The 12,587-nt window shown below is 40.5% G+C and overlaps 1 protein-coding gene across 3 annotated transcripts; it reads left to right on the plus strand.

The window, feature by feature from the left end:
• Nucleotides 1-3,519: 3,519 nt before the first annotated feature.
• LOC116194251 (ethylene-insensitive protein 2) lies at nucleotides 3,520-10,906 on the plus strand. 3 transcript variants are annotated; one of them, XM_031523012.1, is made up of 8 exons: nucleotides 3,520-3,710; nucleotides 4,571-5,254; nucleotides 5,812-5,898; nucleotides 6,031-6,141; nucleotides 6,242-6,454; nucleotides 6,911-7,099; nucleotides 7,375-10,062; nucleotides 10,221-10,906. In XM_031523012.1, the coding sequence occupies exons 2-8, from the start codon at nucleotides 5,006-5,008 to the stop codon at nucleotides 10,605-10,607; spliced, it is 3,924 nt and encodes a 1,307-aa protein (XP_031378872.1). In that variant the 5' UTR covers nucleotides 3,520-3,710; nucleotides 4,571-5,005; the 3' UTR covers nucleotides 10,608-10,906. The 3 variants fall into 3 exon arrangements, with proteins under 3 accessions (XP_031378872.1, XP_031378874.1, XP_031378873.1); XM_031523014.1 differs by having other exon boundaries at nucleotides 6,914-7,099; XM_031523013.1 differs by lacking the exon at nucleotides 3,520-3,710 and adding an exon at nucleotides 3,831-3,851.
• The last annotated feature ends 1,681 nt before the right edge of the window (nucleotides 10,907-12,587 follow it).

Consider the following 12,587-nt stretch of genomic DNA (forward strand, 5'->3'; position numbering starts at 1 on the left):
TCATGCTAAAAGAGTTTTATTTCCTTAGTGGATTGATCCGGTTCAACTGAATTAGTCGGGAGTCCATTAAACTTCCGAATACCAGGATACAAAAAAAAAAAGAATAGAAATGTTGAAGAATAATATTATTCTTTTGATATTATTCTCCTCTTACTCTTTTCTCTCACATGTCAATCTTTTTTATTTTTTATTTTGCTCTTCCCAGTCTTTCAATCCCACTTTCCATCATGTTATCTTTTGTTGTTGTTTTTGTTTTTATCAAATCTTCTTTTGCAATCTCTTAATTCCACATTCTATCGCGTTTTTTAAATTAAATTTTATCTCTAACTTTTACTCTCTTTTTTAATGTACTTGTACGCCTTTCATGCGTAACGCAACTGCCCACTAGTATACATATAGGTTTTAGGTGCAGGCTTCCTAGTAGACGCATATATTGTCTTTCATGTTCGAACAAAAGCCACGGCATGATAGTTTGATTTTACAAGACAAAGATCTTCCATTGCTTTATTCAAAAGATGAAATGAATAGTGAGTAATAAATGGGACAGACTTTATCATATGGTCCATTGCTCTTGACATTATTAATGCGGGCCAATTTTGGGCCATACTCCGATGCAAGGGTCAATTTCTTGCCTATAAGATCGATTATTGCTTGTTGGAATAGAAAGTACATCTTTCCCAATTTGTACTTCCCTCTTCCTAAGTGCAGCCATATATGTTCTCAAGCACAACTTGTAAGCACATGAGGGGTGACTTTACCTTTCCTACAATTGCGGATTATGTTTACACCTTTTCGATAAGGCAGGCAGGATTGATTATATATCGTCTCAACGAAAGAATTAACGCAGTGTAATTGGTATTATGGAGACGAGCAAAGACAGAATTGACCCTCAAATTCAAAAGGGTGTCGAGTTATCTATATTATCATGATTCGATTGATGTTTTGTTCATAATTTCTTCACGTAGTTTTAAGCAAGCACATTTATGCAGCTGTTTAACAACTATAACATAAAGGCTGTGGCAATAGAGAATTTGACCGATTGCTTCAGATATCGTAATTAGAGAATATTATTCCCTTGATTGATAATTAAGATTAATTAATCAATTAATTAAATCCCTGCCTTGCAAGTGAGGGAGTTGTTGTCACAGAGTACTAGATGAGCATTTCTTATTTCATATTTCTTTTTTTTGATAAATTCTTATTTCATATTTCAAATTTTCAAACTATAATTTATTGAAACATATGCTGTGCATGCATCAGCTTGTCGTGAAATAATATATTATATATATATATATATAATTGTGAATTAGATACACGCGTTTCTATTTCGTAGAGCAGCTTGATCCTAAAGAAAAGCCAATCTTTCACTTTCAAGATGCAATTTTTTTAAAATTTAATTCACAAAAGAAAAAAAAAAGATGATGCAATTGTTTAGAGACGAAGGGTCTTGCAACTATAGAGTATAGACCGAGAACTTCAAGGGATAATGTAATTAAACAAAACCTAACTTAACGCAAATAATTAAAGTTATGGGTCAATCTGTCGCGGTTCTAGGAGACGATTAAGGAAATCGTTAAAATATTGTAAGCAATGTTCCATATAAACGGTACTTTTCATGTCACAAATTCCTCCAACAATTTGGAATTAGCCGCCAAATATAGATATATGGATTCTAAATTCGTTCTTTATATGCAAGTTTTCGTATGTGACCTCTTAATGTTCGGTTATTACAGTGGACAAATGTAACATCAATCGGAGCTTTTAATTGCATCATTTGCTTCTAAATAGGATAATTAATAAATACTGCAGTTCTATTCATTGTCTATTGTTTCAGTTATTTTCGACCACGTACAAAGATTCTATTAAGAAATCATCCACGAACCAAGATTTTTCCAAATACACAAACCATGTTAGTCGATGTACGCTACATGGGCAGAGAAGCTACCATTTATGATTGCCAATCGGCATGGATCCGCACGTGTGCTCTGCTTCGCTCGCTTCTCACAGTTTGTTGACCTCGGGCAATATCCAAGGAAAACATAACTAGCGATGCAATAAAATGAATATTTCCTCAACAGTTTATATAAGTTTATCACGACTTTCCTCTAATTATCGAAAGAACATTGTTTTAGAAGTTACTCTTCAAAGACAAATTCAAAGTCGAGATATATACAAGCTCTTCAAAGACAAATTCAAATTCGTTGCTGGTAAGGGCTTTTTAATTGGAAAGTAATTGCGATATATTGTGTGGTCAACTTTTCGAAGCTCTTCTATTTATTTATTTATTTTTATTTTGCCTTGAATTTCTTCAATTCAATCCAATGAAATCTACCCAGAAAGTAATGTTAAAAAAGGAGGGAAAAGAAAAAAAGATTGTTGAGGTATATCTGTATCTATCTTCTACCCTCTTCGGCTCTTCCCTATGACCTCTTTCCTTTCCTCCCATTAAAAATCTGGACCAGCCGTACAGTTGGCCCTGTCGTAATACGCAGCTGGGTGTCCCTTTCCAAGAACAATGCAATTTGATCTGATCCACCTCACCTGTGACACCCATCATCAAAGTTAATATATATATAAACCCAAAAAAAAGAGAAAAAGGAAAGAGAGAAAATGGGAGAAATGGGAAATAATAATTTTTTCTTCAGCTATTAATGATGACAAAGCAGAAAACTTTACCTCTTTTTTCAGTTTCAGATCCTTTCTATTGTAGCTTTCCCCTATTCTAAATTATTGCATTTTTTTCCCTTAATAATATAAATTGGAGACTTTTTCACCACTACTCTCTCCGCTTCTCATTTTTCCTCTCTGTCTCTCTCCTCCCCAAAGTTGAGTTTACTATAAACAAGCCAACATGTGTCTCAATATGAGTTGATTCTCTTTCTTCCCCTAAGCTTGTGGTTCAACTTACATTATTATTGTCAAATCATCTCTTTCTTTTGCCATGAGATCATAAAGTGCCTTTCAATTTAATATTTTAATTCTTATTACAAGATGCTTCAAATAAATTTTGAATTTTTACGGTACAAATCACATAAAATGCAATTTACTTACTATATCGTTTCGTCATTAAACTTTCTTTTTTATTATTATGCATAAATATATGATCTTTTTTTGTACGCATTATGATTTATGGAAGTCCAATAAGTTCTTACTAATCCAGTTCGTATTGAGTTTCACTAAAGAATAAAGCTCTTGTAGTATGAAGATTCTCCATTCACAAGACTTCATGTTGGTACATACTCAACCCTTTTACTTATATGTTGAAAGGGATATCATGTAGCTATGCAATTGAATCGGAAAATACTCGACTTTCGAAGAAAATAACAATGTTATTAATCCTCTAATTACGAGAAGACAGTACATGATAATTGGTTTTTCCACGTCACGCGAATATTTTTATAAGAAAAAAAAGATAATAATTGCTTTTATTAAATTTTTGGTTTTTTTTTTTGCATTATTATGTTATGGTTATAATAATTAATTGATCGATATATATTATATATATATTTGTTAAAACCCTCCACCCAATGGTCTCTCTCTCTTCTCTCTCTCTCTCTGGAAACTTGAGCTCACTCTTTATGATAAACTCGGGGACTCTCTGCAAAGGCGACTCTGATTTGAGCGCTTTTCATGTACCAAAAGTGATTTCAATCAGCTGAAGGGAAGAAAAGCCCGCTAAGGAATTCCCCAGGTGATCGTTGCAGTGAAAGGTGAGACTGAGATCGAAAGCTATCTCTCTCTCTATCTGCAGTCCTCTGTTTCTCTCTCTTCTCTCATCTCTGTCTCTCTCTCTCTCTCTCTCTATCTCTATCTCTATCTCTCGGCATCGACCTTGATTTCTGTGTAAACGGGTACGTGTTCCTTGAGCCGAGCTTGCTGAACCAGATTCATCAGATCCCTCTGCACCAATTTCCGATCTTTCCATCTCACTGGGTCGTTATTGGCGTCCCGTGCGTTTTCTTTGCCAGGAGGGCATGCGCATTCTATTTTTGGAAATTAGGGTTTCTATTTTTCTCTTCGGGGTCCGATTGCTGTTTCTGGAACCCTTTTGGGGATGCTTGTTGCTCCGTGCGCTGTTGAGATAGGGGTTGATGGCTTTGTGACTTATGGCTTTGCGTTTTCTTTGGTTTTGAGGTCTTTATTGTCTCTGTTGCTTTTTTGGTGACTGATGATGGCGATATTTGGTTTCTTGAAGTTCCGGTTCTACTCTGACAGTTCAAATGTGGATGCTTGTCTGGAAACATGTGCCTACTAAAGTGGTCGGATTTTGCTGGTTTAATTGCTCAAGCACTTGCATGAGCTATAGGGGGTTGAGGAACTAGTTGTTTGGCTATTGAAATGTCTCGATTCGGGAATTTCAACTATAATCTTCGATTTTCCAATTCCAAGACCAATATTAGATGGCTCAGAGCAAGTGAAACCTTGTCTGCCTATGTTATGAAATGCTCTGCTTCCGTGAATGTTTCTATCAGCTTTCTGCATCTGGGTCTTCCAATTTCCCTTCGCTTTGGTATACAAGTGTCATTATGTGCTGCTTACTTATGTACTTTTATGGTTATGTTCTGATTAGGTTCTTGGAGGCAGTGATATGGTCATCGACCATATATGTTCTATTTACTTATCTGTGAGAAATTCCTCCTACAACTTGGAACTATTGAAGCTTAGTGGAAATTAGAAATCCTATCATGTAAGGGGATTCAAAGTTTCCAAAGTCGACTCGTTGTTTGAAGACCACTCTACCCCTCTGCTTTGGTTTGTGTGGAAGAGGCAGTAGATTCGATCGAGGGTAGTCATATTCCTTGCATGTGGCACCGGCTGCTAATGTCAGATTTGAGAAGATGGCTTATTTTGGGTGGTCTCCTCTCTCAGAAAGTTTGAGCTTCTGTAGTGCGAGCCATGTCATTAATGATCGTGGGCACACTTAATGTGATGTTCTTGAATTGCTCTAAGGGTGCTACAATAATTACTTCACTTTGGCGGACTTAACCTCGAACATCTTGTTGACATGGAATCAGAAACATCAAGTTCTAAGAATCTTCCAGTGGTTATTCATCGCCTGCTTCCTGCCTTTGTACCAGCGCTTCTCATTTCGATTGGATATGTTGACCCGGGAAGATGGGCAGCATTTATTGAAGGAGGTGCTCGGTTTGGATTCGATCTTGTGGCATTGATGCTTGTGTTCAACTTTGCAGCTATTCTGTGCCAGTACCTGTCTGCCCGTATTGGTGTGGTCACAGGAAGAGATCTGGCTGAGGTATATATACCACTCTCTCTCCAGCTCCTGCTGTCTGTTCGCTTGATCATGTAATCAAAAGAATCCTCATCAATTTTCCCTAACCTTGTTTCTTTGGCATGTACTGTTCAAAGAATTGTACTTAAAATTGGTAGAAATGTTTAGCAACTGGAGCCTTGGCCAAACGAGTTAATTGGAGGCAATCTCTGTGCACCCTACGAAAATATGAACCACGAACTATAGAAAAATGAATTGGGAACTTCTCTATATGTTCTCTACTGCTTCTTTCAGAAGGCAGTGGCACATCTCTTCCCTATGTTCCCCATAAGTATGAGCTTAGGTCTCTAGAGATTTGTGAAATTCTTTATAAGCTCTGTTGCCCTTTTATCAGAAGTCAGTGGCACATCTGCAGAATTACAAAATCATCAAAAATTTCCACAGAAAGTCTCATTTTAGATCTTGTTCTGTTATCTTGACTGAAGCTCTGATTAGTTCTGTTACGGCATCATTCAGATCCAGATACCTCTTTGCATGCCAGTGAAATTTATAAGTGTTGACCCTCTTTAATGATGCTACAGATTTGCAGCAATGAGTACGACAGATACACATGTGCCCTTCTGGGAATTCAAACGGAGTTTTCTGTGATTGCTTCAGATCTTACAATGGTATTCTTCTCACTATGATCAATTTAGATTCCCACTTTTCTTCTTCATTACATTATTTCTATAGTACATACTTCTTTAATAGTTAGACAAGCTTAAACCTTTCAATATACCTTTGGATTTTACTTCTTCCAGATTTTGGGGATCGCGCATGGCCTTAATCTCCTGCTTGGGGTGGACTTGTTCTCATGTGTTTTTTTGACTGCTATGGATGCAGTTTTCTATCCAATTTTGGCCACTCTCATGGTAAGCCTGGCATTGAATGCTCCCTCCCCCCTTTTCCGCCAGCCTCCCACTGGGTTTACATAATAATCCTAATAAGTATTACACTTCGTGTGTATCTCAGGAGAACTACAAGGCAAAATTTGTTTGCTCTTTTATGGCCGGGTCTGTTCTTTTTGCCTATGTCTCCGGGATATTTGTGAGTCAACCGGAGATTTCATTATCTGTGAATGGAATACTTACAAAGTTAAGTGGGGAAAGTACGTTTGCATTGATGAGTCTCCTTGGAGCGAGTGTTCTGCCTCAAAACTTTTATCTGCATTCAGCACTTGTTCGGGTATCTCTCTCTCTCTCCGAATCTTATATTTGCATAATCTTGTTGCTGTTCTATCCGACACATTACGTAAGAAGGAATTTATATTGCATTATTGGAAACTTCTGATGGAGCAGTGCTTATATATGATAATGATATGTATCCGACACATTAAGTAAGGTGGAATTTATATTGCATTATCTTCTTGTTCTATACGACACATAACGTGAGAAGGAATTTATATTGCACGATCAGAAGCTTCTGAAGTAGCAGGCTTAGACATGTTACTTGGTGAATAAGGAAAAAGGTAGATGTGCTTTAGGTTAGAGACAGTATCGGGATTGACATATACAGTATTGTCTTTTGATAGCTGAGGGCCAGATTAGATTGTCTTGTATAGTCGATTGACATCATTACTTTTCATTCTTTTTTTTTGCATACGTAGATTATCTATTTATTAAATTGTTATTTTGTTTCTAGCAGCAGAACCATGTGGAGGCGAATATTTCTAAGGAAACACTGTGCCATGACCATTTCTTCGCCACTTTCTGCATATTCAGTGGCGTTTTTCTAGCAAGCTACATGCTGATGAACTCAGCAGCAAACGTGTTCTACAGCACAGGCCTTGTTTTGCTTACATTTCAGGATGCACTGACATTAGTGGAACAGGTGAGTTGGATTCTGTTTTGGTTGATGCTATCGCTTCGTTACCTGTGCTGAATAATTGAAAAGGTGAAGCTGGCAGCATGTGAATTCAGTTTTCCGTACCAAGCATGTTTGACACAGAATTTGATCTGATGTAGACACTACACTTCCAGTTGAAACAAAGAAGTTTTAACAGAAAGGAAGTATAGTGTTATTGGCTATGAAAGCTGACACAGTGTGACTGAGATAATGCTTACTGATTAATTTTACTTCTGGTTTCCCTCAAACGACTGGTGTAGGTATTTCGAATCCCAATAGCGCCTTTTCTCTTCCTACTGGTCTTGCATGGTTCAAGTCAGGTCACAGCTTTAACATGGAGCCTTGGGGGAGAAGTCATCTTGCATGATTTTTTCAGACTGGAAATTCCAAGCTGGCTCCATCGAGTGACTATCAGGATTACTGCAATTATTCCTGCCATTTACTGCGTTTGGAATACAGGAGCCGAGGGAGTCTACCAACTTCTCATATTCACCCAAGTTATGGTTGCCCTGACTCTCCCCCCTTCTTTAATTCCGCTCTTCCGGATTGCCTCCTCGAGGAAAGTAATGGGCTCCCACAAAATGTCCCCGTTAACGGAGTTTTTAGCCCTCATCACATTCATTGGAATGCTCGGACTGAATATCATATTTGTCGTGGAGATGGTTTTTGGAAACAGCGACTGGGCAGGCAATTTGAGGTGGAATTTTGGAGGGAATTCATCAACTCCATATGTTTTTCTTCTCGTGACAGCATGTGTGTCTCTATCGTTGATGCTTTGGCTTGCGGCTACTCCATTGAAGTCTGCAAGTGCCCAGCTGAACACTCAAGGATGGAGCCAGGATATGCACGAACCAGTACAGGAGGCAATTTCTATGGGCAGAGATATGTCTGATCTTGGTGATATTAGTTATATTTGCAAAGAGCAAGAAAATGCTCAGGAGATCAGAGCTTCTCCAGAGATTGGAAAGTTGTCAAAAAGCCACCCTGTGAAATTGGTCGAAAATCTCGATATAGATTTACCTGAGGTAAATCAGTCTGATGAGGAGCGCCGGTTAACGACTATCAAGGAGAACAAGCCTACAACTTCACCTGAGGAACCAGCATTATTCAAACAGCCGGTTCCAGGCCCAGAATTGAATTTGCCGAATGAGATATGGGAAGGAACCATGAGGGAGACCAAGGCAGAGAATACTAAAGCAGTTGAACCGGTTGAGAAGACTCTGAAGATTGAGGGAGAAGTGCAGATGAAGGGTGATAATGAGGGGTATGTCTGGGACGCAGAAGAAGTGCCAAAAGGGGCTCCTGGAAGTGCTCCATTGGTGACTTCTGAGGGTCCAGGTTCGTTCCGGAGCCTTTGTGGGAAGAGTGATGATGGTGGGACAGGTGCAGGCAGCCTCTCAAGACTAGCTGGGCTGGGCCGGGCTGCGAGGCGTCAGTTAGCAGCCATTTTGGATGAGTTCTGGGGACAGCTCTATGATTTCCACGGGTACGCTACTGCCGAAGCGAAGGCTAAGAAGTTGGACATTTTGCTTGGGATTGACCCAAAGGCTTCTCCAATGAAGACGGAATCCACTAATAGTAGGTCAGAATCTGCTGGTTCTTACTACCCCTCTTTAAGTGGAAGGGGCGGAACCAATTCTCTTGTAGGCTCAAGCCTATATGACACTCCTGAGCAACAACAGCGGGTCCCTGGGAGCTTAGAATCGTCCCAATATGGGGTCCAGAGAGGATCTGCATCTTCGTCACTGTGGTCTTCTCAAATGAGGCTGTTGGATGCATATGTGCAGAGCTCAACCCGTGGGCCCCATCTCGGTCTAGATTCAGGTGAGAGGCGCTACTATAGTCTACGCCTACCTCAAGCTTCAGAGGGTTGGGACAATCAGCCTGCAACAATACACGGGTATCAGATGGCATCGTACCTCAATTGCATGGCAGCAGACAGAAAGAATGATCGCTTCAATGGTGACTTCCCTACACACAACACGCTCTCGCCGGCCCCTACAAGCTACAAGGATTCCCATGGTTATGCTCTGGGGCAGAAGTTGCAGAACGGGCTGAATCCCTTACAGACTCCGACTTATCACAAAATTGGAGTTTCAGGAGTTTCGGGAAATGATTTGATTCAAGCAGAACGTTCTTTTTACGAAAATCTCCCTGCAAGTCCTTCACCTAATGTGGGTTCACCTCCCAATACAAAGAAGTACCACAGCCTGCCTGATATATCGGGAATATCAGTATACCATCGGGACAAGAATGTCCAATGGGACAGCGGTATCGGATTGGGCCTGGGGTCGTCCCCCAATCGGACTGCTTACGAGCCTTCCCTGCTCTCAAGCTCTCCATCGAGAATGGGAACTTCTCCCCTGGCTTTTGACGACCTTTCCCCCTCAGGAAAGTACAGAGATGCATTGAGCATGCAATTGACTTCAAGCTCGGACACTTCCTCTCTATGGTCAAGACAGCCCTTCGAGCAGTTTGGCGTGGCTGATAAAACTCTTTCTGTAGGGGGCGTAATAGGAAATAGGCCGAATTCGAGCTCCACCACTAAAGAAGCCGTCTCTGTTGTGGAATCAGAGGCCAACCTCCTCAAGTCCCTGAGACACTGTATACGGAAGCTACTTAAACTTGAGGGAGCTGATTGGCTGTTTAAGCAAAATGATGGGGCCGATGAGGATCTGATTGATCGGGTGGCTGCTAGGGAGAAATTCATATATGAGGCCGAGAATCGAGAGATGATGACCCGCGTAAGTCCCATCAGTGAGCCCCAGGGCTCTTTTGGGACCCTTTTGGTCTCATCAGTCCCACAGTGCGGTGACGACTGTATATGGAAGAGTGAGCTTGTGGTGAGTTTCGGGGTTTGGTGTATACACAGGATTCTTGATCTGTCAATCATGGAAAGCCGCCCCGAGCTCTGGGGCAAATACACTTACGTGCTTAACCGTTTACAGGTGAATTTTGATCCACACCGTCTATCTTCTCTCGTGCTGATGGGGAGGACATACACGCAAACGGAAATAGTGTTTTTTTTTTTTTTGTGTGTGTTTATCTTATGATAGGAAGGTACGTTAAGCTTATGTTGCGGTTAATTTTCTTGCTTGCATAACAGGGAATCATCGATCTCGCATTTGCGAAGCCCCGAGTCCCAATGTCACCATGCTTCTGCCTACAGATCCCTGCATCAAGTTTCCAACAGCAGTCCACTACTCTTACGGGGTCCAATGGGCAACTACCCCCGACATCGAAGCCAGGGAGGGGCAAGTGCACGACCGCACCGATGCTCCTAGACGTAATCAAGGATGTGGAGATTGCCGTCTCTAGCCGAAAGGGCCGGACTGGGACTGCAGCAGGTGACGTGGCATTCCCCAAGGGAAAGGAGAACCTGGCCTCAGTCCTGAAGAGGTATAAGCGGAAGCTCGCTAACAAGCCCGCCGGGGGCCATGAGAGCTCTGGCTCGCGCAAGATCCCTACAACTTCGGGTCTCTACGGTCAGTAGCACCAGCCGAAGTCTCGAGATGCAGCCTAATGCTTTTTAGTCAGGAGCCCTCTCTCCTTCCCCCATTCTCCCTGTTCACATCAAAATGTTTTTTGGGTCCGAACTTATGTTGTTGCCTTGACGGATGTTTGTCAAAAGAGGACGAAGATGTAATATGTTCCTGCAGCAGCACAGTCTGACTAAAAAAAGGAAAATGTCCAGAAGAAAAGGGGGGGAAAAAAAGTCTCGGAAAAGAAGAGGTTGTTAACTAATGTTTGTCAATAGAATGGGCCAATCAATTTCAGCGTATGTCGCGCCAATCTTTCAGTGTTATTGCTATTATCATGCTCGTGCTGCATGCAGCCTTAAATCGTAACGTTCTGTATACAGAAAAATAAACCGAACTGTCATATGAGTTGATATTGAGCCGAAACCTTCGCGATGATCTTGCCTTTGTTTCTTTACCACGGACATGATCTGTGACATTGCATTCTAAAATCGAAACGAAGTCATTGTACAGTGTCTTACGGAGTTCCAGCATATAGAGAAGTCGGCTTTTTGGACATTCGTACGTCGTAATATATGTTCGACACATCGCTATAAATTATCGATCCGTTGTATTGCATGGTTTCTTTCCTTCTAGTGCAGGCAAGCATTGGCCTTGTTGTTTCAATGACCATCCCTCACTCACTTTCGTTCTTTCTCCGGGGGTAGGTGAGCTAAATGGCTATAATGCAATGAAGAAAAAGGAAATATGAATTAAAAGAAAGACCAATTACTTTAATTCGTTCGCTTGATTTAATGCAATTTGTCCCATCGATTGTCATTCTCATTGCATTTTTGCTCTAAAAGTAGGCCTTATCGAAACAGGTGGTAGATTTCGTTTTTGCCCTCCACTTTTCCTTTGATAATGATGATTCATATGTACACATTTTGATAAGAAGATACGAAATCTCATTCCATGAAATCAAGTCAGCCTAGACAACATCTCTCTCACGATATAAAGTTTTTACACATATATAAAATAAGAAGACAGCGAAATATCGTATATGTAACCATAATAAAACTTCGTATCGTTTTTTGTCTCGTTAGGTACTCTCGTACAATTGAACTTTTTCTGTTCCGTAATGAGTTTCTGTGTCGTGATAGAGCTATCCCGGGACGATTCCCCGTTGCTTTCACACAGTCGATATTGTTCCTCGGTTCATAAGAGCTGTGATATGTGAATCTCACGGGGAAAGATTCCATCCTTTTTCTGCAGTAGAAAATGCAGAAGCGAGTTCAGACTTGCGAGTGGACCAAAAGCTCACACGAGTCCTTGACAGTTGATGGAGCTTGTGGACGATGTTGATTTATAATTTTTTTATCTTTTTTTTTTTTTGAAGGACGAATCCATATTCCATGAGACACTTGCAGACATCATCAGGGCTTTCTTTCTTTCTTTTTTTTTTTTTAGGTAGCTGTCTGTAATGTATGGAGATATTTTCAGACAAAAATGGAGAAATACAAAAACAAAATGGCCTGTCTACACACATTGGCATTGCACCCACCAACTTTGAGCAGGTCCTCCCTGGTGCAATTGTATCTTATGAAATTATCATCTCCCCCGGTATGTAGCGCTCTGGCATTTCCCGGCTTTTCGACGTCACTCTTTGCGATGATCCGGCATATCTAAATAAGACATGGTCAATTGGATTTCTACGGCATGTTGCTAGGAAGGGACACGGACTAGCTTTTGTGAACTTTCATAGTCTTTACCAGTAAGACACAGTCAAACAATTGTAAAGAAAAAGCCAGGAAATTGAGGAGAAACCGTCAAACATGTGTCACACGTATAGTGATCTATTCGTACATACAGAAAAAAAAAAGGTTTGTTTTAGCACTAAAAAAAAGAAAAAAAAAAAGAAATTGTTGTCTGATGTGAACACACTGCCAGCAAGGAACATGACTAGAAAAATTCCAATGGGGGCCCTAACGAACACGATGTGGCTTATGGATCTC

Source organism: Punica granatum, chromosome 2, assembly GCF_007655135.1.
Source record: "Punica granatum isolate Tunisia-2019 chromosome 2, ASM765513v2, whole genome shotgun sequence".
Classification (NCBI taxonomy): Eukaryota; Viridiplantae; Streptophyta; class Magnoliopsida; order Myrtales; family Lythraceae; genus Punica; species Punica granatum.